Source organism: Ictidomys tridecemlineatus, chromosome 11 (assembly GCF_052094955.1).
Source record: "Ictidomys tridecemlineatus isolate mIctTri1 chromosome 11, mIctTri1.hap1, whole genome shotgun sequence".
Taxonomy (NCBI): Eukaryota; Metazoa; Chordata; class Mammalia; order Rodentia; family Sciuridae; genus Ictidomys; species Ictidomys tridecemlineatus.
The window spans coordinates 19,617,664-19,642,179 of NC_135487.1; the positions used below are offsets into that span (position 1 = coordinate 19,617,664).

The 24,516-nt window shown below is 40.0% G+C and overlaps 1 protein-coding gene across 5 annotated transcripts; it reads right to left on the reverse strand.

Moving 5' to 3' along the window:
- Positions 1-595: 595 nt before the first annotated feature.
- Taf12 (TATA-box binding protein associated factor 12) lies at positions 596-24,516 on the reverse strand. Of its 5 annotated transcripts, none has more exons than XM_078025718.1 (7): positions 24,363-24,474; positions 13,548-13,626; positions 12,287-12,538; positions 9,658-9,735; positions 4,564-4,678; positions 2,619-2,707; positions 596-1,076 (listed from the first exon to the last, which is right to left on the reverse strand). In XM_078025718.1, exons 3-7 carry the CDS (start codon positions 12,452-12,454, stop codon positions 1,041-1,043), a joined length of 486 nt encoding a protein of 161 aa, XP_077881844.1. In that variant the 5' UTR covers positions 12,455-12,538; positions 13,548-13,626; positions 24,363-24,474; the 3' UTR covers positions 596-1,040. The 5 variants fall into 5 exon arrangements, with proteins under 5 accessions (XP_077881844.1, XP_077881843.1, XP_005317752.1 ...); XM_078025717.1 differs by having other exon boundaries at positions 13,548-13,622; positions 24,363-24,470; XM_005317695.4 differs by lacking the exon at positions 13,548-13,626 and having other exon boundaries at positions 24,363-24,516.

Below are 24,516 nucleotides of genomic sequence, written 5' to 3' on the forward strand. Positions count from 1 at the left end.
TCTTAGGCTGAGTCTTAGGAGGCAGAGGACCAAAGCAGGGCAAGGTGGTGGACCCTGGGCAGAATGGCCACTTTCCCTGAAGCCCAAAGAACTCTCACAATCCACAAGGGCAATACTGGGCACAGGACAGGATGATGCCATTGGAGGACATGACTCTAAGGTCTGGAAGGGGCCTAGTTTCCTCTGCAACATGGTGAAAATCCCAAAATTGGATACCAGTAATTAAGGACAGACAGGATTATCCCAAGGCTATTGCCATCCTTTCTCATGGCACAGGTGAACATAATTCTCTAGAAGTTCCAGAACAGGTCAAAAAGGGCTCTTAAGCACATTCACACTGCCCAAACCAGGATGCCTATTCATTGTATGGCTTGCTAGAATTCATCATGCCTGATGGCAGAGAAAGTGGATTCAAACCACTACTGATGGCATCTATCCTCCCTTAGAGTAAAACAATGGAAAATCCCTGAGCATTTCTCCAATGCAGAAACTGACACCAGTGCTGCCCCCTGCTGTTAAGAGCCTGGCCAGTCCTGCTCTTCCCCCTGACTTCCTCTGGCATTTCAAAGGTTTGAAAGCCACACAACCTTGTGGCTTTCGATTAATAACTTCTTTATTCTGGAAAAGCAAATCAAATTCATATTCATATAAACACTGACATTACAAAGTACAGGGAAAGGGGGAAGGGAGGAGGAAACAAAACTCTCTACAAATCCTGCTAATACTGTCTCACCCAACAAGACCATAATGCTTTGTCCCATATTCAATTACTTATATAATAAACCACAAATAAAATCTTCTCTGGAAGATACACTGCTCCTCTTTGAGATGTCAGGGAAAAGGGACCGGAAGTAAGGGTAGGAGGCTTTATTCTTTTGGCAGATCCTCTCAGTCATTATAGATATTGCTGCACTGTTAATAAAAAATATATGCTTCTCTGTAAAGCATTTAAAAAAAAAAATTCCAAGGATGAGATGGCTGAAATCTCAGCTCAAGTATCTCCAAATACATTGTTGTCCATTCCCTGACCTTTCCGTGTGTTATTTCTTGGTTGTTTTCCGGATCAATGCCATTCTCTGAAAGGAGAGAGAAATAAGCAATTATACAGATTAGAGTCAGGAGCTTTAGGAATATGCATATGCAGTTAGTAGGCAGCATGGTCTACAGTATAGGCTAGAGCCCTTGGGGACTTGCAGTCACAGAGAAGCTCAGCAGCCTTCTTTTAACCAGACAGCACAGTACAGGGACTGAGATAGGCCAGCAGGTCCATTTCACCCACCAAAAGACTCAAACTGCTCGGGGTATCAGGATGGCAAAAAGGTTAAAAGTAGAAGAGGACAGCTCTTGCCTTTTGGGGACATAAGGGATAGGTCAGCAAAACATGTTTTCTAGGATTCCCTCACCCCAATGTCTTCTTTCTCCAATGATGGAGAAAATAGGAAAAGGGCCTCAGTTTCAAACCTGTTGCAACACAAAGAGAGTAAAAATTTCACCCGTGATGATGTGCAGTAAAGGGCAACTGAAGACTAACAACTTCTACCACAACCCACTGTGGACCCAGTCAGATCACAGGTTTCCATTTTTAGTAACTTGTTTTTGCTCACTCTTTTTGACCAAGACGTTACCCCTTTATTATGCCATTTTTTTAACTAAACAGAGCTCTAGAGCCAGAGAGACAATCTGGAGAACTCCCTTCAGAAGAACAGTATGGACCTTTGATTCAGGCTATTGGTGGCTTCCTGGGAGGGCTCCCTCTATGAACTCTGTAAACAACTACTCCAGAGACCCCAAAGATGAAAAAGCAAGGGACATTCACCCAGGACTGCCCAGTGCCTATCAAGCTTGGAAACATCTCACTCTTCATTTCTTTCTTTCCTTTTTTCCTTTTTTTTTTTTTTAACTCTAACATGTTATATATGACAGCAGAATGCATTAAACATCTCATTTTTCAAATCAGAGTAGCCAGTTAAAGCAGAAAGGATAACAGCCTTTCAAAGGGAGACCAATACAGCTACTGGACTGACCAATGACTAATTACACCAACATCTAGGTTCCTTGTTAAGAGGGGTAGAGAAAAAAGGTTAAGCTGGGGACGTGGGCCAGAATGCTTAGCAGAGCAGCCTGAATATTCCATCTTAGCATAAACATAGGATATTTCTGTTTCCTCTGACCTTTCTCTATTCAAGGGCATGTTCAAACCAGCAACAAAAGGAAGATTTCATTAAGGAGACTGGGAGGGGGTGAGCTTGAACCAAGCACAGTGGTACCTGCCTGTAACCCCAGCTACTTGGAAGACTAAGACAGGAAGAGTACAAATTCCAATCTAGTCTCTCCAACTTAGTGAAATCCTGTCTCAAAATAAGAAAGGGCTGGGGATGTAGAGTGGCCCTAGATTCACTCCTCAGTACCGAGAAGGAAAAAAAAAAAAGTTTGAAGTGAAGCCCATCAGAGTTGAGAGAAAAAACTGAGATTCCACATAGAAATAGCACAGTGCTAAGGAAATATCTGACTATTGCTGCCTCTGGGCCTCTCTGACCTTTGGTCCAGAGAATGAAACCTGCTTTGCGGGGGAAGTGAGACCCCTAGAAGGTAGCCTGACACCATGCCCGGCTCCTCACCTGTTTATGAGCTTCTGTGGTGCAAGCTTTTTTGTAGGGCCGTATTTCTTCAGAACCAAATCCTGGAATCCACATGTTCCACTGGCGTTCTGAAAAGAAGAAGCAACAGAGTTAAGGGTACCAGGAAGGCAGCATCAGGGGTGCAATATGCCCCTCCCAGTATCAGGGAGGATAAATCTGGGCATCAACTATACTAACACTAACCCTACTAGGCTATTCTGTGGAATACAATGGGAAATCACACCTGGCTCCTTCAAGAGCTTTTTTTTTTGTGTGTGTGGTCCTGGGAATTGAACCCAGGGGCACTCTACCACTGAGCTACATCCCCAACCTTTTTTGAGACAGGGTCTAACTGAATTGCTTAGGGCTTTACTAAGTTGCTTAAGCTGGCTTTGAACTTGTGATCCTCCTGCTTCAGCCTCCTAAGCCACTGGGATGATATGCATGCTCCACTGTACCAGGCCAAGCAATAGTTTTTTTTTTTTTTGGGCGGGGGGCGGGCAGGGGTATCAGGGATTGAACTCAGGGGCACTTGACCACTGAGCCACATCCCCAGTCCTATTTTGTGTTTTATTTAGAGACAGGGTCTCACTGAGTTACTTAGCCTCTTGCTTTGCTGAGGCTAGCTTTGAACTCGTGATCCTCCTATACCTCACCCTCCTGAGCCACTGAGATTACAGGCATGCACCAGTTCACCCAGCTGCAAGGGTATTCTTTTTTTTTTTTTTTTTAAATAGAGAGAGAGAGAGAGAGATTTTTTTTTTAAAAGAGAGAGATTGAGAGAGAGAGAGAGAGAGAGAGAGAGAGAGAGAGAGAGAGAGAGGATCTTAATATTTATTTATTTTGTAAGTTTTTCCGGCGGACACATCTTTGTTTGTATGTGGTGCTGAGGATTGAACCCGGGCCGCACACATGCCAGGTGAGCGCGCTACCGCTTGAGCCACATCCCCAGCCCCGAGAGAGAGAATTTTTAATATTTATTTATTTAATTTTAGTTTTCGGCGAACACAACGTCTTTGTTTGTATGTGGTGCTGAGGATCGAACCCGGGCCGCATGCATGCCAGGCGAGCAAGATACTGCTTGAGCCACATCCCCAGCTCGGAGTATTCTTTTTTTGACTTGTCATTTTTTGGTACTAAAGATTGAAGCTGGATGCTTTCTTTTTTTGTTTGTTTGTTTTTTAATTTTTTTTTTTTAATATGGGGGATTGAAACCAGGAGTACTTAACTACTGAGTCACATCCCTATCCCTTTTTTTTGTGTTTTATTTCGTTATTTATTTTATTTATTTTTTTTTAAGAGAGAGAGAATTTTTTTTTTAATATTTATTTTTTAGTTCTCAGTGGACACAACATCTTTGTTTGTATGTGATGCTGAGGATCGAACCCGGGCCGCACGCATGCCAAGTGAGCGTGCTACCACTTGAGCCACAGCTCCAGCCCTGGATGCTTTCTTAATAAGTTATATCCTCAGTCCTTTTTTTATTTTTGAGATAGGGACTTGCTGAGTTGTTGATGCTAGCCTTAGGAAAAGTTCATTTGAATAGCAGAGATATAATGGTAACTATAATTGCTAAGCACTTATGTTGTGCCAGATCCTATACCAGTTACTTCATATATATAATCTATAATTTCACAATCATCCTGTAAAGAGGATATTAGGATCCCTACTTTACAAATAAGAAAACGGGCTTATCTAAGAGAAATCAAGTAGGAATGATAAGATGATTTAGCTAGAAGTGGCAAAATCTGGTTTCAGATCAAATGACTACCCCCTTCCTATGGATAGATTTCTTTCTTCTATTTAGTGCTACTATTAAATGAATATATAAGTCCCAGGACCCAAAAGTCTGGTCTTGGCACAAAGGTTTCTCTGACTACGCTTTCCCTGACAGTCCTGAAGGTATAGTTATGTGGATACTTCAGGGAGAAATAAGACCACATACCTAGATGCAACTGGACATCTTTCACCTCCAGAGTGCTGGATTTGCGATGCCGGGCAAGCTGGCAGGCTGCTGTCACCACACTCTCAATAAAATCATCAGCAATCTGCAGCAGCATCTGGAGAAGATAAAGTGAGTGACAGTAACAGTGATATTGGCAGGATAGGGATAGGATCCTGTTGCTGAGACAATAGTTTTCTGCCTGCATTTAAAATTTTGTTGTTGTTGTTGTTGGGAGGGGTACTGGGGATTGAATTCAGGAAGATTCATCCACTGAGCCACATCCCCAGCCCAATTTTCTATTTTATTTAGAGATAGGGTCTCAATGAGTTGCATAGCACCTCGCTGATGCAGAGGCTGGCTTCAAACTCTCAATCCTCCTGTCTCAGTCTCCCAAGATACTGGGATTACAGGCATGCACCAATGTGTCTGGCTAATATTATTTTTAGATGTTGATGGACTTTTATTTTATTCATTTATTTATATATGGTGCTGAGAATTGAACCCAGTTCCTCGTGCTCTACCACTGAGCCACAACCCCAGCCATCTGCCTACATATAATACGTAATATGTGTGCGTGTGCGTGTGTGTGTGTGTGTGTATTTATTTCTTTTTCTTTTTTTTGCTTTTGGTACTAGAAGTTGAATTTGGGGCACATTACCATTGAATAATATCCCCAATCCTTTTTTATTTTGAGACAGGGTCTCACTAAGTGCTAAGGGAAGGGTAGCCTTGAACTTATGATCTTCCTGCCTCTGCCTCCCAAATTGCTGGGATTACAGATATGAGCCAATGTGTCTAGTCTGAATTACATATTTCAATAGACTTTCTATTAGAGGCCTGAAATCAGCATTTGGGCTAAGGTGGGGAGAAGAAATGAGGAGGACAACAGAAACATTACCCAGATCAAAAGTTAGGACAAGGGCTGGGGATGTGGCTCAAGCGGTAACGCGTTTGCCTGGCATGCGCGGGGCACTGGGTTCGATCCTCAGCACCACATAAAAAAATAAATAAATAAAATAAAGATGTTGTGTCCACCGAAAACTGAAAAATAAATATTAAAAAAAAAAGTTAGGACAAAATGAAGATAGATTAAAATGTTAAGACTCAGGAGAACCAACTTGCTTATGGCTATGTAACTAGAAAGCAGTGGAAACAGAATTTCACTTCATTATTCTGAGTCCAAATTCTAAGATCTTTTCACTTCACTGTTGATTATTCCTAGACCATGGGGGAAGCAAAATCAGAATTCTGAAGATAAAAATCTTCACGAAGGGGCTGGGGTGCTCAGTGGTACAGCACTTGCCTAGCATGTGTGAGGCACTGGGTTTAATTCTCAGTACTGTATATCAACAAACAAATAAATAAAGGTCCATCAACCACTAACACACACACACACACACACACACACACACACACACACACACTCACACACACACAAAAAATCTACATGAAGCAACTTAGAGAGGCCCTAAGCAAGTCAGTGAGAACCTAAGCAACTCAGCAAGATCTTGTCTCTAAATAAAATATTAAAAAGGGCTGGAGATGTGGCTCAGTGGTTAAGTGCCCCAGCATTCAATTCCCGTACCAAAAAAAAAAAAAATCTACATGAAGCCAGGCACCTCAGGAAGCTAAGAAGATCTCAAGTTCATGGTCAGCCTCAGTAACTTGGTGAGGTTAAAAGGTTTAGAACATAATCTAAGGAAAACCTTAGCAAGTAGAAGTACAACTATAAAAGGATGAAAAATTAGAAAAAAAAAAAAAGCCCAAAGAGGATCAATCCAACCACTTACTGTTTCAGAAGAAAGATAAAAAATAGAGAGGAAATTATCAACAGTAGTATAAGAAATTGTAATCTTCCTACCCTGGTGATGGGAATGTACAATTATGTACTTCTTGGAAAATAAGTGACAGTCTCTGGAAGGTTAAACACAGAGTTACCACATGATCCAATTATTTTACTGCTAGGTATACACCCAAGAGAAATGAAAACATGTATCTACACAAAAACATGTACATACACTTTTTTTAAAAAAAGGGGGAAAAAACTTGTACAAAAATGTACACAGGGGCTGAGGTTATGACTCAGTTGTAGGGAACTTGCCTAGCATGTGTGAGGTCTTGGGTTGGATCCTCAGCACCACATAAAAAGAATAAATAAAGATATTGTTATGTCTATCTACAACTAAAAAAAGAAGGTACACAGAAACATTATTCATAGCAGCCAAAAAGTAGAAGTAATCCAAATATTCATTAACTATTGAATAATATTTATACAATAATATTTCATTGTGTGTCTATATCATATTAACAAAATATGGTATAGGCATTGATATAGACATAAACTTTTCATTTATTTCATGTAGGTTTTTTTTTTTAGTACTGGGGATTGAACCTAGGGACACTTTACTACTGAGCTAAATTCCCAACTACTTTTTCTTTTTTTTTTTGAGACAGGGTCTTACTAAGTTGCTTAGGGCATTACCAAATTGCAGAGGCCGATCTTTTGTGAATGTGATATAGGCATACAATGAAATATTACTGAGCCATAATAATATGGATGTACCAATATGTGTGGAATAACAGGGATCGAAGTACTGCTATTACATAAATTTTGAAAACATTAGAGTAAATGACCAAATATCATGTTTCCATGCATTTGCAATATTCAGAATAAGCAAATTCATGGAGGTAGAAAAGATCAATTGTTGCTTATGGCTAAGTAGATTGGGAGAAAATGGGGAGTGAGCACTAATGGGTAAGGGTTCTTTTTGGGGTGATGAAAATATTCCAAAATCGCTAGGCATGGTGGCACACCTGTAATCCCAGAAGCTTGGGAGGCTGACACAGGAGGATAGCGAGTTCAAAGCCAGCCTCAGTATGTGATTATATAATATATATATATAATATATATATATTATATATATATATTACATATATATATATATGTTATAGTTGGGCATAATACCTTTATTTTATTTGCTTATTTTTATATGGTGCTGAGGATCCAACCCTTGCAAGTGCCAGGCAAGCACTCTACCGCTGAGCCACAACCCCAGCCCATATGATTATATCTCAATAAAGCCATTACAAGAACTGGATGTAACCCAGTGGTAGAGCTATTTTTTAACATGCAAGAGCCCTGGGTTCTATTCCTAGAACCACCAAACAAACAAGCAAACAAACAAAACATATAGCTATAAAGCTGTTACATCACTCACACACACACGGCAAATATTATGCCTCTGCTTAAAAAAATAAAAACAACAATAGAATTTCATTCCAGAATCAAGAAATAAATAAATAGAAATAAAAGAAGCCTCCAAGAAAGCTGGGTATGATGGCACACACCTGTAATTCCAGCAATTCAGGAGGTTAAGGCAGGAAGATCACAAATTCAAGTCCAGCCATAGCATATTAGCAAAATCTTGTCTCAAAATAATAAATAAGGCCAGGTACAGTGGTGCACACCTGTAATCCCAGTGGCTTGAGAGGCTGGGGCAGGAGGATCACCAGTTCAAAGCTAGACTCAGCAATTTAGCAAGGCACTAAGCAATTCAGTGACCTTCTCTCTAAATAAAATATAAAATAGGGCTGAGGATATGGCTCAGTGATCAAATGCCCCTGGGTTCAATCTCCAGTAAGCCCCCTCCCAAATAAATAAATAAATAAATAAAAGAGCTGGGGATCCAGGACTGGTGGCATATGCCTGTAATCTCAGCAGCTCAGAAGGCTGAGGAAGGAGGATTATGAATTCAAAGCTAGCCTCAGCAAAGGCCAGACACTAAGCGACTCAGTGAGACCCTGTCTCTAAATAAAACACAAAATAGGGCTGGGGACGTGGCTCAGTAGTTGAGTGCCCCTGAGTTCAATCTCTGATACCCCCCCAAAAAACACAACTAAACAACAACAACAACAACAACAACAAAAGGGCTGGGAATATAATTCAGTGCTAATGTGCTCTGGGTCTAATCCCCAGTACAAAAAAATAAAAAAGAAGGCTCTAAAGGGGGCTGGGGATATAGCTCAGTTGATAGAGTACTTGCCTCACATGCACAGGGCCCTGGGTTCAATCCCTAGCACCAAAAAACAAACAAACAACAACAACAAAAAAAGAACACTCTAAGAACCCAGCATATTACATAGTGCACGAAAGAAGGTATATACTAAGGCACATTATGTGAAAATACAGGTTGGAGGTAGAGTTCAGTGGTAGAGTGCTTGCCTAGCATATAGAAGGCCCTGAGTTCAATCCCCAACACCTACACTTCCCCTGCAAAAAAAAAAGAACAGGAGAAAAATAAAATCCTAATAAAATCCTAGTTGGAATAAAAATAGCATAAGAAGGCTGGGGATATAGCTCAATTGGTAGAGTGCTTGCCTTGCATGCACAAGGCCCTGAGTTCAATCCCCAGCACCACAATCAATCAATCAACCAATCAATCAAAATATCCTAAGATTTCTTTTTTTTGGGGGGGGGGGCGGGTACCAGGGACTGAACTCAGGGGCACTCAACCATTGATCCATATCCCCAGCCCTATTTCATATTTTATTTAGAAACAGGGTCTCACTGAGTTGCTTAGTGCCTTGCTTTTGCTGAGGCTGGCTTTGAACTTGCAATCCTCCTGTCTCAGCCTCCTGTGCCGCTGGGATTATATGTGTGCGTGCCACCAAGCCCCACCAAGATATTAACAATAATCCTGTAAGTAAATACTGTAACACTCAATCAACATAAGAGGAGCCCCTGAGTCTCAATTCTCTTTTTGATACTAGAGATTGAACCCAGTGGTGCTTTACCACTGAGCTACATCCCTATTCCTTTTCATTTTTGAGACAGGGTCTTGCTAAATTGCTGAGATTGGCCTTGGACTTGTGATCCTCCTGCCTCAGCCTCCTGAATCACTGGAATTATAGGCATGTGCCACTCCTCCCTGCAGTGCTGAGTCTCCAAAAGCTTAAGCAACTTGTCCATAACTGCACAGCTGGTAAGAGGCAGAGCCAAGATTCAAATTCAGATTCATCTGACCCTAAAGTTTCTCTAATCACTGTCATATCAGCCCTCAGGGGCAGTCTCTGGAGAACCCAAATCCACCTTACCTCCTCCACATCTTCATCCAACTGCTCATTTGGATCCACTTCTCTTACTAAATCCTGTAATTTCTTCTTGGTCAATACCTAAAGTTAATTGTGAGGAGATTCTTCAGTGAGTAAGGAAGCAAAATAACTTGTAATCCCATACTGAAGAAAGGCTGTCAGTTTGTTGGGTTTAGTTTCCTTTCCAATGAGTTCAGTATGGCCCACTGGTGGCACTGCTACCAAACTATACAAGACAGAAGTAGTCCAGGGAAAGACAGAAAGAGTAGTTTGGAAAAGAGGTCAGCATCCAATTGTCAGGCAGTTTATTTCAACCTTAACTCTTTTTCTTTTCCCATTATGCCTCACTTCTCTCTATATTAAGCAATTTCTAGTTCTCTGAACACCACAAATTGCACCCCTTATACCATTACCTTTAGACATGCTCTTTCTCCTTTTTTCCTATATGCTCAGCTCACGGCACTCTATTTTTTTTTTTTTTTCTTTTTGGTAGTGGGATCAATCCCAAAAGCACTTTACCACTTAGCTACACATGCAGCTCTTTTCAATTTTTTATTTTGAGACAGGAGCTCATCAAGTTTCCAAGGCTGGCCTTGCTTTCCATCCTCCTGACTCAAGCCTCCTGAGTCACTGGAATTACTGGCATGAGCCACTGTACCAGTTCAATGAGACTCTTTTCTGATGCCTTTCCTAGACAATGCAGGTAAGCACAACCACTTGTAATCTTTTCTATCCTCTGTGTACTCTTCTATCTTATGTATATTTATAAATTTGCCTGTGATCTGACTTAACAGGTTAAATTCTATGAGGGGAGGGAACTTGTATTATCTATAACTAAATATATTAAATATGTATAGCTACCATCCCTTTTTCATAAATAGTGTTATATTACATATATACACCATTAAAAAGTGATCAAGGTGGAAGCTGGGGATGTCTCTCAGTGATACAATGTATGACTAGCATGTGTGAGGCCCGTGGATTTAATCCCCAGCACTATAGTAATGATAATAATAATAGACGCAGCAACAATACATAAATACTGGTTAATGATGTCTCAGATTTATCCATTCTTCTCCATTTTACCATTATTACTTAATTCAAGTCTTTTTTTTTAAAGAATTTTTTTAATATTTATTTTTCAGTTTTCAGTGGACACCTTTATTTTATTTTATGTGGTGCTGAGGATCGAACCCAGCGCCCTGCACATGCCAGGCAAGCACATTAGCGCTTGAGCCACATCCCCAGCCCCAAGTTTTTTTTTAATATTTATTTTTTAGTTGTAATTGTACACAATATCTCTAATTTTATTTATTTATGTGGTGCTAAAGATCAAACCCAGGGCCTCTCACATGCGAGGTGAGTGCTCTACCACTGAGCCATAACCCCAGCCCCTAATTCAAGTCTTTATCACGTCTTAATTTATTTCAAGTCTTAGAATTGATCTTCTTTCCACTTTATCCCTCTTTCCTACCCCTTTATTTCCTTACTGCCAAGTTAATCCTTCCTAAGGTATACTACTTTTATTATGTTAATGTTACTCTCTATTAAATATTAAATATCTGCAAAGATTGTCTATTACCTAAAAGTCCTACTATGTTCTGCTGTAGTCCTACTTTATAGTTTTATTTCTTGCTCTTTCCAACAGACCATATACTTAAAAAACATTATTTGTTGCACTAGGCATGGGTGGGACATGCCTGTAATCCAAGCAACTCAGGAGGCTGACCCAGGAGGATCCCAAGTTGAAGCTAGTCTTAGCAACTAAGCAAGGCCCTTACAACTTAAGAGAGACTTTGTCTCAAAATGAAAAATAAAAGGACTGGGGATAAGTGCTCAGTGGTAAAACACATTGGGTTCAATCCCCAGTACCAAAAATACATGTTTATCTCCTTATTGTCTACCCAACTCTCTCCCATTTACCTTACTAGTCCATCCACCCATTCCCTTGAAATGTCTCCTCATCCATTCTGCTCAGCCTATAAGATCCAAGTCAAGGCATTATACTTATTTCTTGTGGCTCTAGATAGTAGAATCAGGATCACAGCTAGAAAGGGAAACAGATTTTTAAATCACTGCAGAAATTAACAAAGGCAGCAGTTGGATGAACTAAAAGGAAGACTGGAGACAGAATACTTTTATTTTAGAAGTAAAAAAGCACATTTATTATTTTATTTAACAACTATATAACTAACACATATAAAGCATCTGTCATATGCAAGGTGTCATGTTAGTATATGCATGTGTATGTATGTATGTACATATGCATACACACAACCATATATAAGAGACAGTAATAAAGGATTTTGAATATGATAATTTGATAAAGAATCTTAGAGGGGCTGAAGCTGTAGCTCAGTGGCAGAGCATTTGCCTAATGTGTGAGGCACTGGGTTCGACCCTTAGCACCACATAAAAATAAACAATAAAAACAAAAAGGCATTCTGTCCATCTATAACTATTAAAAAAAAAAAAAAAAAAAAAAAAAGAATGTTAGAATTCCAAAGGCAAGAACAGACCTTCTTTTTCAACTAAGAAGAGGCAGCTCCTGAGATGGCCATTTCTCAAAGAATTCCTGGTTCAAATAATAAAAAGAGGTGACTATAGAAAGGAAAAAGTAAGGGGATGATACCTGATTGTTTTCAGGGCTAAGACGACCTCCTGTCCCAGGAGTGCCTGGAATTTTTACCACTGTAGTGCTATTAGCCATGGAGCCTTGTGGAGGGGTACTGGCTGGTTCCGGTTTTATGGATGAGAAATTGGAGAGGTTGATTAGTGCTGAGGGGCCAAACTGGTTCATAATCTGCCGAGCTTTGGACTTCAGCTCATAGAGCTTATCAAGATCCTGTTTCTTTTTGGAGCTGTGAGGACCAAGGCCAATCAACTGAAGAAGAAAAACATGAGAATTAGTGCTAGAAATACCTATAATAAAGAATAAGTTTTGAAAGTAAAATTATGTGAAATCTGTCAGGCTTTGAGGACTCTTCAGTATATCTGGGATGGTGACCATTTGATACCTACACATTAAAATGGAGAAAATGAAGAATGTTCATTGCTCTCACCTGATATTTAGAAACCATCTCTTCTCCAAAAGCTAAATGAAATAGTCCACAAAATTGAAATAAGGAAGAAAGTAAATGAAATGAGGAATCTTATATAAAAACACATTAGATTAAGCAAGATATTTGAGGACTCTGAATAAAATACTTGATGAAGTACTACATGCATTATTATTTAAGTATCAAATAATGTTAAATTCAAATAAGTCATGTCACAATCACATACTTAAAACTTAGTCACCAAGTTCAAGAAAACAGATTAGTTCATTTTGGCATTTCAAAACATGCTTGAGCCCATTCAGGGCTATGTCAAATAAACACAATTTTTAGAACTTTTCAAAGTAAACTCTTCTTTATCATAAAAAGCAAATTTTCTCTGTGTTAGCAATGCTAAGTACATGCAGAAATACTAGCCCGAAGCAGCCGAAATTCCTAAATCTTAGAGCCATGGTGTTGACTCTGTGGACATCAGCTTTGGTGTCATCAGGATCAGAAGCACATTCATCAAGTTCTGCCCATAGTGGCCTCAAGGAGCTTACTTACAGCTATCTGAGTGTCTAGATCTTTAATTACATCAGCAACAGCTGTGAGCCCGGTGAAATGAGAGGCAGCCATTTTCAAAAGCTACCTGTAAATGAACAACTAGCATCAAGTACCACCCTTGCCACAGAAGCACTACTGTAGCATGACCTGGTACATCTTTAGTAATCAGGATCCAGGCAAACTATCTCCTTGTCCCTATTATGTGGCAAGAAAAAAATCCCCCTCTCTTTCCAAAACAACTTTAAAAATTAATTAATAATGAATATTTTGAAGACTAATGAGAGTACATGCCTGTAATCTGGGACTCAGGAGGCTGTGGCAGGAAGATCGCAAATTCAAGGCCAGTCTGAGCAACTTAGACAGACCCTGTCTTAAAACAGAAAATTTGAAAAAAAGGGCTGGAGAGGAAATTAGAGGTAAAGCACCCCTGGGTTCAACTTCCCAGTACTAAATAAAATAAAACAGGGGCTAGGGATGTATCTCAGTTGGTAGCATGCTTGTCTAGCATGTAGGAGGCCCTGGGTTTAATCTCTAATGCCATTAAATAAATAACAAATAATAAATAATAAAAGGTGAGGGATGTAGCATAATGGTAGAGTACCTGAGTTTAATCCCCAATACCATAAAATAAAAACAAAAATTAATGATGGTGACAAGCATGGTAGGACACGCCTGTAGTTCCAGCATTCTAGAAGCTGAGGTGGAAGAATCACTTATCTGGAGTTCAAAACCAGCCTGGACAATATAGCAAGACTTTGTCTCAGTGGGGAGGGAATATGTATATATATACATATGTGTGACGGTGTGTATATACATATATGTACATATATGTGTGTGTGTGTGTGTGTATATATATATATATAAAATTGAATAAATGGTGCAGCTGGCTGGGACTGTAGCTCAGTGGCAGAGCACATGTTTAGCCACTGGGTTCAATCTCTAGGACCATTAAAGAGAGAAAGAGAGGACTGGGGTTGTGGCTCAGTGGTAGAGTGCTTGCCTAGCATGCATGAGGCACTGGGTTCAATCCTCAGCACCACATAAAGATAAAAAAAATAAAGATTTGTGTCTACCTAAAACTAAAAAATAAATGTTAAAAAAGAGAGAGAGAAACTGAAAAATTAATATGGGCACAGTGATACATGCCTGTAATTCTTGCAACGCAGAAGATTGCAAGTTTGAGGCCAGTCTCAACAACTTAGCGAGATCCTGTCTCAAAACAAAAAATAAAGGTACAGGGATGTAGATCACTGGTAAAGTACCTCTAGTTCAATCCCCAGTATCAAAATTAAAAAAAAAAAAAGGGCTGGGGATGTGGCTCAAGCGGTAGCGCGCTCGCCTGGCATGCGTGCGGCCCGGGTTCGATCCTCAGCACCACATACCAACAAAGATGTTGTGTCCGCCGAGAACTAAAAAAAATAATAAATATTAAAAATTCTCCCTCTCTCTCTCTCTCCTCTCTCACTCTCTCTTTAAAAAAAAAAAAAAAAAAAAAAGCAGCAGCAGCAGCAAAATTGTGTGATCTGAACCTGCGGGAACCATGTAACAGCTTTCAGGACCTGGGAAAGCTTAGCAACCTGAATGTGTGTCTATTCTACTCCTGTCCCTATTGCTGAGTTCCTCCCCAACATACTATTTAACTTTCTAATATGAGAAAGCAACGTTTGTACATGTTCTTCTGGTTTACTCTAAATAAAAGCAACTAACTGTGCATTGGTTAAATTTAGAGGTCTCTATAAAGGGCTACAAGGCAAAATCTAGGAAAACTGGAAAAGTATATACCAGTTATTTTTTTTTCTAAGGGCCTCCAAAATGCTAAGCAAACCAGGCATGGTGGTGCATGCCTATAATCCCAAAAGCTTGGGAGGCTGAGCAGGAGGACTGCAAGTTCAAAGCCAGCCTCATCAGCAACTTACAGATGTTCTAAGCAATTTAGTAAAACCCAGTCTCAAAATGAAAATTAAAAAGGTCTGGGGCTGGGCTAGGGCTTGGCTTAGTGGTCGTGCACTTGCCTGGCATATGGGTTCGAGTCTCAGCACCTCATATAAATAAATAAAATAAAGATCTATCAACAACTAAAAAATACAAAATAAAAATAAAGGGCTGGGCTACAGTAAGGGTTAAGTGCCCTTGAGTTCAATCCCTATTTCCAAAGAAAGAAGGAAGGAAAATGCCAAGCACACATCTACCACTGAGTTATATACCCAGCCCGATATTGTTTTGACTCCACAGATCCATTTTTAATAATTTATATTACATTGATCTTGTATATGAATAGAATAGTACTATACTTACTATACAGTACATATAGGAAATATCTATCAGGGCTGGAGTTATGGCTCAGTGGTAGAGCACTTGCCTAGCATGTGTGAGGCACTGGGTTCAAACCTCAGCACCACATAAAAATAAACAACAAAAAAAAAATTTTTAATGAAAAAAATCTATCAAAGTGATATAGTTAGGGTTGGGGATATAACTCAGATGGTAGAGTGCTTGCTTTGCATGCACATGGCCCTGGATTCAATCCCACCAAAAAAAAAAAAAAAGTGATATAGTTAAATAAATTAGGGTATAACCATATAATGGAAGAATGAGATAGTCAGATATGGTGTATACCTGTAATCACAGCTACCTGGGAGGCTGAGGTGGAAATATCACAAGTTCAAGGCCTGTCTCAAATAATAATTTTTAAAAATAAAGGAAAGGCTGGGCATGTTGCTCTATGGTGGAGCACTTACCTAGCATGCACCAAGACCTGGGTTCAATCCCCATTACCAAACCAAACCAAACAAAAAATAAACAAAAACCAAAAAAATGGGCTGGGGTTGTGGCTCAGTGGTGGAGTGCTTGCCTAGCATGCAGGAGGTGCTGGGTTCGATCCTCAGCACCATATAAATGTAAAATAAAGATATTGTGTCCACCTAAAACTTAACAATAAATATTTTTAAAAATTAAATTTAAAAAGGGATCAGGGTGTAGCTCAGTGATAGAGCACCTCAGTACTGGGGGGACCTAAGGATGGAGAATAAGGCAAATGAAAATATAATGCTACATGAAAGAAACCATTTTAAAAAGACCATATGGGGGGCTGGGGATGTGGCTCAAGCGGTAGCGCGCTCGCCTGGCATGCGTGCGGCCCGGGTTCGATCCTCAGCACCACATACCAACAAAGATGTTGTGTCCGCCGAGAACTAAAAAATAAATATTGAAAATTCTCTCTCTCTCTCTCTCTCCTCTCTCACTCTCTCTTTTAAAAAAAAAAAAAAAAAAAAAAAGACCATATGTGCTGTGGTGTGGCTCAGCGGCAGAGTGCTCACCTAGCACATTCAAAGCCCTGAGTTCAATCCTCAGCACCACAAATAAATAAATAAATAAAGGTAATGTGTCCAATGACAACTAAAAAATAAATATTAAAAAAGACCATATATTATGCAATTCCATTTACAAGAAATGTCAAAAACAGGCAAATCTATAGTGAAGTAGACTAGTAGCTACCTATGGCTAGGAGGTATGGAAAGGTAATAGGAAATGGTTGCTACTGGGCATAGGGGTTTCTTTTGGGGAAGATAAAAATAATCCAGAATTAGATCATGATAACGTTTGTACACCACTAAATTGTACACTTTTCAATTGGTGAACTGTACAATATGTGAATTATATAAATATAAAGCTGTTAAAAAAAAAACAAAGACAATCATAAAATGATCTCCAAGATACACCATTCAGTGGAGTACTAGGTACAGAATACTAAGAATACTTTAGTATCATTTATTAAAATTCCACATAGGGTCTGGGAGTGTAGATCAATGGTAGAGCAATGGTAGAGTGCTTGCCTAGCATGCTCAAGGCCCTGGATTCAATCCCCAGTACTGGAAAAAAAAAAAAGAAAGAAAGAAAGAAAAAAGAAGAGGAAGAAAACTAACAATCCAACTTTTAAAAAAGGAGCTGGGAAGCCAGGCAAGGTGGCACAGCCTGTAATACCAGTGGCTTGGAAGGCTGAGGCAGGAGGATCACAAATTCAAAGCCAGCCTCAGCAACTTAGGATAAAAGCAACTCAGCAAGACCATCTCAAAATAAAGTAAATAAATAAAAAGTGCTGGGCTCAGGCTGGAGTTGAAGCTCAAGGTAAAGCACTTGCCTAGCATGTGTGAGGCACTGGGTTTGATTCTCAGCACCACATATAAGTAAATAAATAAATAAAGGTCCATTGACAACTAAAAAAACATTTAAAAAAAAATAAAATAAAAGGTCTGGGCTAGGGCTGGGGATATAGCTCAGTTGGTAGAGTACTTTGATCGCATGTACAAGGCCCTAGATTTAATCCCCAGCACAACAACAACAAAAAGGGCTGGGTTGGGGATGTATTTTAGTAGCCATCCCTATATTCAATCCCCAGTACCAAAAATAAATAAGTAAAAAGGGGGCTGAGGATCTAACTAAGCAGTACAGTGGTTGCTTAACATGTTTGAGGCTCTAGGTTGATACCCCAGCATCACGGAAAAAAAGGGCAATAAAAGCTGCACAACAAAATAGGCAAAGGATCTGAATAGATCCAAAGATAAACAGATGGCAAATAAACCTGTGAAAAGATGCTCAATATCATTAACCATTAGGAAAATGCAAATTAAAACAATGGGATATACCTTTTAGAATAGCTAAAATTACATACACATACAAGTGCTTGAGAGGATACAAAGCAACTGAAACCCTCATACATTGCTGGTATGAACGTAAAAATGATGCACTCTTCTGAAAAGATAGTCTGGCAACTTCTATATATGATATAGGGCTGGGGTTGTGGCTCAGCAGTAGAGCGCTTGCCTAGCACCTGCAAGGCCCTGGGTTCATTACTCAGTACCACATAAAAATAAATAAAATAAAGGTATTATGTCCAACTACAACTAAAAAATCATTTAAAAAAAATACTGATACATGCAACAATGGATGACTCTCCAAGTGAAAAAGGCAAGAACTGAAAGGCTAATTGATAAATTTATATGATACTCTGAAAAAGGCAAAGTTATAGGGATGGAGAACAGAGATGTGGTTGCCAAGGGGTCTGATGTGGGGTAAGGTTTGACTACAAATGGGGAACATGATTAAATTTGGGGACAGGTGGAAATATTCTGAATCTTCAATGTTAATGTACTTATATGACCATATGTATGTCTTATTCCCAGCTGTGACTGTACTCTAAAAGAATTTTATTTGTATGTAAATTTGAAAATAAATTTTAAAAATCAAACATCGTTGGGCTGGGGTTGTGGCTCAGTGGTAGAGTGCTCGCCTAGCATGCACGAGGCACTGGGTTCGATCCTCAGCACCACATAAATGTGAAAATAAAAATATTGGGTCCACCTAAAACTAATAAATAAATATTTAAAAAAAAAATCAAATATCGCAACCTGATTAGTATGGTCAATGACTCCATGTCCAAATGACCTGTTTACGGATAATTTTCATCAACCCCAATTGTGGATGACACTGATGAAGCCCAATGGAATGAACTGACTGTAAATAACTTGAATTCCATTATGTAATATAACACAATTGCTTTTCAGCTACTCAAATTTCTAACTCTTGCTTCCTCAAAATGCCAAAAAAATAGGTAGCCAGGTATGGAAGCACACATCTGTAAACCCAGCAACTCGGGAGGCTGAAGGAGGACTCCAAGTTTGAGGTCACCTTTAGTAATTCAGTGAGGAATTCAGCAACTTAGCAAGATCCTTTCCCTGATGCATCCACTGACCTCCCTCCTTTCTGCTCCTGAACATATATATTAAAATCGGGGTAGGGGTTACTCTAGTCTTGGTGTGCTCAGGCTAGACAAAAAAAAAAAAAGATCCTTTCCCCCCAAAATAAAAAGGGCTGAGGATGTGGCTCAGTTGTTAATAGGGATTGTCCCTATTATTTCCCCACAAAAGAGGTAAAAACAGAAGCATTAACTGTGGTATAATTGAGAAAATAATTATAATAGTTAACCCCTTTTGGTACCTGCTATGTGAATTTTAAGTGCCATGAGATTCACATGTAACTTCAGAAAGTCCATGCCTCAGTGGGCTACAAATGAAAATATTCGGGGCTGGGAAGCCAGGTATGGTGGCTGCAAATTTGTAATCCCAGGTACTTGGGAAATTAAGACAGGATATTGACCAAATTCAAGGTCAATATCAGTAATTTACTGAGGCCCTGAGGGCTGCTGGGGATGTAACTTGGAGGTAAAGTGCCCTAGGTTCAATATACAGAAAAAAAAAAAAAAAAGAGAGAGAGAGAGAGAGGAATAGAATACCATATTGTTTTTGCAACTTGTTTACCTTTAAAATATTTAAGATTTATTTATTTATTTATGGTGCCAGGGATTGAACCCAGAGGCATTTAACCACTGAGCCACATCCCCAGTCTTTCTATTTTTCATTTTGAGACAGGGTTTAAGTTGCTTGAGGCCGGCTTTGAACTCATGATCCTCCTGCTTCAGCCTCCAGAACTGCTGGTATTACAGGTTCATATCACCGTGCCTGGCAGGAATTTATTATTTAAACAAAATGACCGTAGTACATGACTGGATTTTCTACCTACCTATTTCTCTCCTTGGCTTCCAATTCTATCTAAAACAGCTCATATTTCCCAGCCTAAAATCAACCAAAAAGAATCAATGATTTGTTGTCTATGAGACTTGAAAGCAAAAGAAACAAGGAATTTTTTCCTGTCTGAAGCTAATGCTTGTTTTGGCTAGTGTGAGCCCATGTAGGTGACTTTGACTTAAGAGAAAGGCAATACAGTGCAGTGGGAAAGGATACAGACTCTGGTGAGAATCTCTGAGGTCAAGTACAAATGCTGCCCCTTACCTATATGTACTTAAGCAGTTACCTAATCTTTTTATGAGTCTTTTTATTTATTTTTTTTTGGGGGGGGGCAGTACTAGGGATTGAAGCCAGTGGCCCTCTACTACTGAGCTACATCCCCAGCAGCCCTCAGGGCCTCACTAAATTGCTGATGTTGGCCTTGAGTTTGGGATCCTTTCCGGAAATTAGTTATTTTTAATTTTGAGACAATCTTTTGCACAGACTAGTCTCAGACCTGTGATCTTCCTGCCTCAGCTTCCAAAGTCACTAGGATTACAGGCATGCGCCACCATGCCCAGCTAATCACAGCTACATGGCAGGCTGAGGCAAGAGGATCTCTTGAGCCCAAGATTTCAAGGTCATCTTGGATGCCATTATAAGACCCTCATTTTAAAGAATAAATAAGGGGCTGGGCATGTAGTTTAGTTGGCGAAGTGCTTGCCTAGCATGTGCAAGGTCCTGGGTTCAATCTTGAGCACCACCAAAATAAATAAATTAATTAATTACATAGATAAATCAAGTTAGCACATGCTGGCAATGCCAGCTACTCAGGAGACTAAGCCAGGAGGATCCCAAGTTCAAGGGCAGCTTTGATGAGACCATGTTTCAAAAGAAAATTTAAAAGGGCTGGGGATGTAGCTTAGTGGTAGCATGTTTGTCTAGCACATGTGTGGCCCTAGGTTAAATCCCCAATACAGCAAAAAATAAAAACAAATAAATGGAACAGTAAATGGAAAATTGTGGAAAACCAAAGTCAAGAGGAGTGTCAACCAGATGTGGTGGTACATACCTGTAATCCCAATGACCTGGGAGGATGAGACAGAAGGATCCACAAGGACCCTGTCTCAAAATTAAAAAAAAAAAAAAAAAAAGAGTGGGCACAGCTGAGGAATCTAGCTCAGACATGGGTGAAGTCCTAATTTCAATCTCCAGTAAAAATAAGAGAAGTAGGCACCATCTTTGACTAGAGTTTTTGCACCTATAATTAGAGCCAGACCAGGAAGATTTTATTTTTTAAAAATATTTATTAATTTATGGTACTGGTATTTTGGGCATTGCAAAATCCTGTCTCAAAATAAGAAATAAAAAGGACTAAAGATATACTCCACGGTAAAGCACCCCTGGGTTCAATTCCCAGTACCAAGGGTGTGGGGAGGGGGCTAAACACCCCAATGCTACAGCTACAAATGAGTAAAACTGAGTATATTTTGCAAATGTAGATAAAGATGATAACTCAGGAATAAGTTATCACTAAACCATCAATGAAATTGTGACACAGGCATGCTTTCTCTCATAATTTGCTGTGTATAAATTCTAACTATTTGTATATAGGTACTTGCAAATAGTATAGGGTAAGCCATGGGAGAAAAATAGCAGTTTCCAACAAATTAGCCCAGTTGCCCCAACCATACAGTTTATGTTAACAATTAATTGACAAGTTAATCCAATTTTTATTTTCTTTTGTGGTTCTGAGGATTGCCATGCTAGGCAAGTGCTTTACCACTAAAGTATATGCCCATCCTTTTAAATTTTGAGACAGGGTGTTGCTAAATGTCCCAAGCAGGACCAAGTTGCACTTGCTTGACCTCTTTTAATTTTTTTTTTTTTTTGTACTGGGGATTGAACCCAGGGGTACTTAACCATTGAGCAACATCCCCAGGTCTTTTTATTTTTTTATTTTGAGACAGTCTCACTAGGTTGCTGAGGCCAGCTTTGAACTTGTGACTCTCTTGCCTCAGTCTCTGGGATTACAGGCATGCATCACTACACCTGGCTTTGGCCTCCTAAATTTAAAATTAAATATACCTAACTCTGCTGGGCTCTATTGTAAGGAAAAACTATAAATGTTTCTTTTTGTCTATCTTGAAGTATGCTCTGTGAAAACATAGAAATTTAGTTCTCCTCAAATACCACATTAAATATACTAACAAGTTATAGTCTTTGACATTAAGAGAAATCTTATAAAGAAGGGAGTGCTTTCATTCAATGAAATGCTTTGTATAACTATTACTTATATTTTGCTGATGGACAAGATAGACATGGAGAGGGAATCCACTTAGAAAAGTAGAAAAAAAAAGTTTTGGAGACACAAATAACTGGGCTAGGTCACTTGATTTCAGGGAAAGTACTTAACCTCTCTAAACCTATTTCTTTATCTGTACAATGGACCTAAAATTCCTAACTCCTGGGGCTGTTATAATTATTGAGCCACACAATACTTCAAAGTACTTAAACCAGGCCTGGTAGTGAATGCCTGTAATCCCGCTCAGGAGACTGAGGCAGGAGGATCACAAATTCAAGACCAGTCTGGTTAACTTAGCAAGACTCTTGTCTAAATAAACAAATAAGATTAGGGGTGTAGTTTAGTGTGGAGCGCTTGTTTAACATGTATAAAGCCCAAGGTTGGATCCCCAGTACACAGAAAGGAGGCAGGGGCGGGAAGGAAAAAAAGTGCTTAAATTGTGCCTAGTTAACCTCAGTAGCTTTCAATAAAAAATACTAGTGAAGAAGTGTCTGAAGTGTCTGGTCCAAGTCTCTCCATCCTTATCTAAAAACAGCCATCTATAGTAATACTTGTGTCAAAAATATAGGATACAACTTATTTGCAACTTTTTTGGGGGGTGGGTACTAGAGATTGAACCCAGGGTACTCTACCACTGAGCTACATCTCCAGCCTTTTTTTTTTTAATATTTATTTTTTAATTGTATTTAGACACAATACCATTTATTTATTTATTTATTTGTTTATTATGTGGTGCTGAGGATCTAACGCAGGCCCAGGGCCTTGCACTTGTTAGGCCAGTGTTCTACCCCTGAGCCCCAACCCCAGCCTTCCAGCCCTTTTCATTTTGAGATAGTGTCTCACTAAACTGCAGAGGCTGGCCGTAATTTGCAATCCTCTTGCCTCAGTCTCCAGAGTGTCTGGGATTACAGGTGTGCACCACCACGCCTGCTATTTGTGACTTTCTAGTGTATTTAAAAAAAATTATATTTGGCTTCACTTAAAGGTTTCTTTACTGGTGACATTCACTATTATCTATGTTAATATAGTAATGAGACTCAAAGTATTAGACTCTAAAATAATTTCCTTCTTAAGTTTGAAGGTAAAGATTCCAGAAGCATTTATTCAAGGAATGTTAATCACGCATCATATGCTACACAGTAGGATACTGTACCAAATTTATGATCCAACCACTTCTTGTCTCACTGTGATCCTAAACCCCTTTTGGTCCTTCTTCTCCTTACATGTAAAACAGGAATTTTAAATAGATGGATGATCTTTTCGGGCCCTTCCATCTCTGAAATTTGGGCTTTGGAGATCTGTGCTCAGTTGGGGTTGATAGGAATGGGATTCAAAGCACTTAGCAAGTATATATCTGAGTTCAAACTGCTTCCAACTTCACATCCAATTCGCAAGAATGAGAAGAAAAACGAAGATTCTTGCATGTGAACTTCCTAGGTTTAAGTATATGACACAAGAAAAACCTGCCTGCCAAAAACCAAGTAGGCAAGCGCGAAGGAGTCGTCTTCCCCTGAATACATCTTTTATCACTCTGGGCATAGAGACTACGAGGGGGGAAAAAAAAAAAACCTGATCGCTATATCTTTTCCAAATCCTTTCCCTTTCCCCTTCCAGTGGAGGCTGATCTCACAGTCTCGACCCCTTAGATTTTCCGTATTTTGGAGCCGTGTCTCACCGCCCGGTTTCCTCAGGAACTCAGGACTCTATAAGCCCCGATCCCGTCCCCATAGAAGCCCTAGTCTTCACTGCACGCTTCTGTTCCCTCCCAAACTAAAGTCTTCTCCGCCTGCTTCTGCCCTTCAGGAACCTAAGTCTTCGCTGCCCTGTTTCTGAATCCTTAGGAGCCGGGGTCTTCGCTGTCCCGCGTCTGCCTCTTAAGAGCCCAAGTCCTCACTACTCCACTTTTACCTCTCCGGAGCCCGTGTCTTCACGCCCGGTTTCGTTCCGACCCTCTCCTCCTAAAAGTACCAGACCTCACAATCCTGACCCTCTCAGACCGCGTTCCCTCATGTGCCGGAGAACTCACATTCGTCCCGGTTCCCTAAGTCTCCTTCGGAGCCCGGGTCCCCACAGCCGCGTCTTCTCCGAGCCCGATCCCCACAAGTCCCATCCCAAGAGCCTGATTGCTCACAGCCCAGTCTTCTCCACAACCTGGTTCTTCAAACGCTGACCCACTGTGGGTCTGGGTCCTGACTCCCTCCTCCCACTCTTCTTCCTCAACTGCCAGGGCCCAAGACTCACAGGCAGCAGCGTCTATCTCCCCATGATATGCGGAGACTGCCCCAGTGAAGCTTTCGTCTCAGCAGCCGGTCCGACTGCGCGGCCCTCCCCGAGTACTTCCGGCACCGCTCCCCGCCTCCAACCCGGAAACGCGCGGCTCTTCCGGCTGGCGGGC

Coding starts and splice junctions, on each gene's coding strand:
- Taf12 (XM_040288224.2), bottom strand. CDS start 13,328: ATGGCTGCCTCTCATTTCACCGGGCTCACAGCTGTTGCTGATGTAATT. Junction 9,736..12,286: donor TTAGCCCTGAAAACAATCAG/GTATCATCCCCT, acceptor AATTAACTTTAG/GTATTGACCAAGAAGAAATT. Junction 1,077..2,618: donor CCACAGAAGCTCATAAACAG/GTGAGGAGCCGG, acceptor CTCTCCTTTCAG/AGAATGGCATTGATCCGGAA.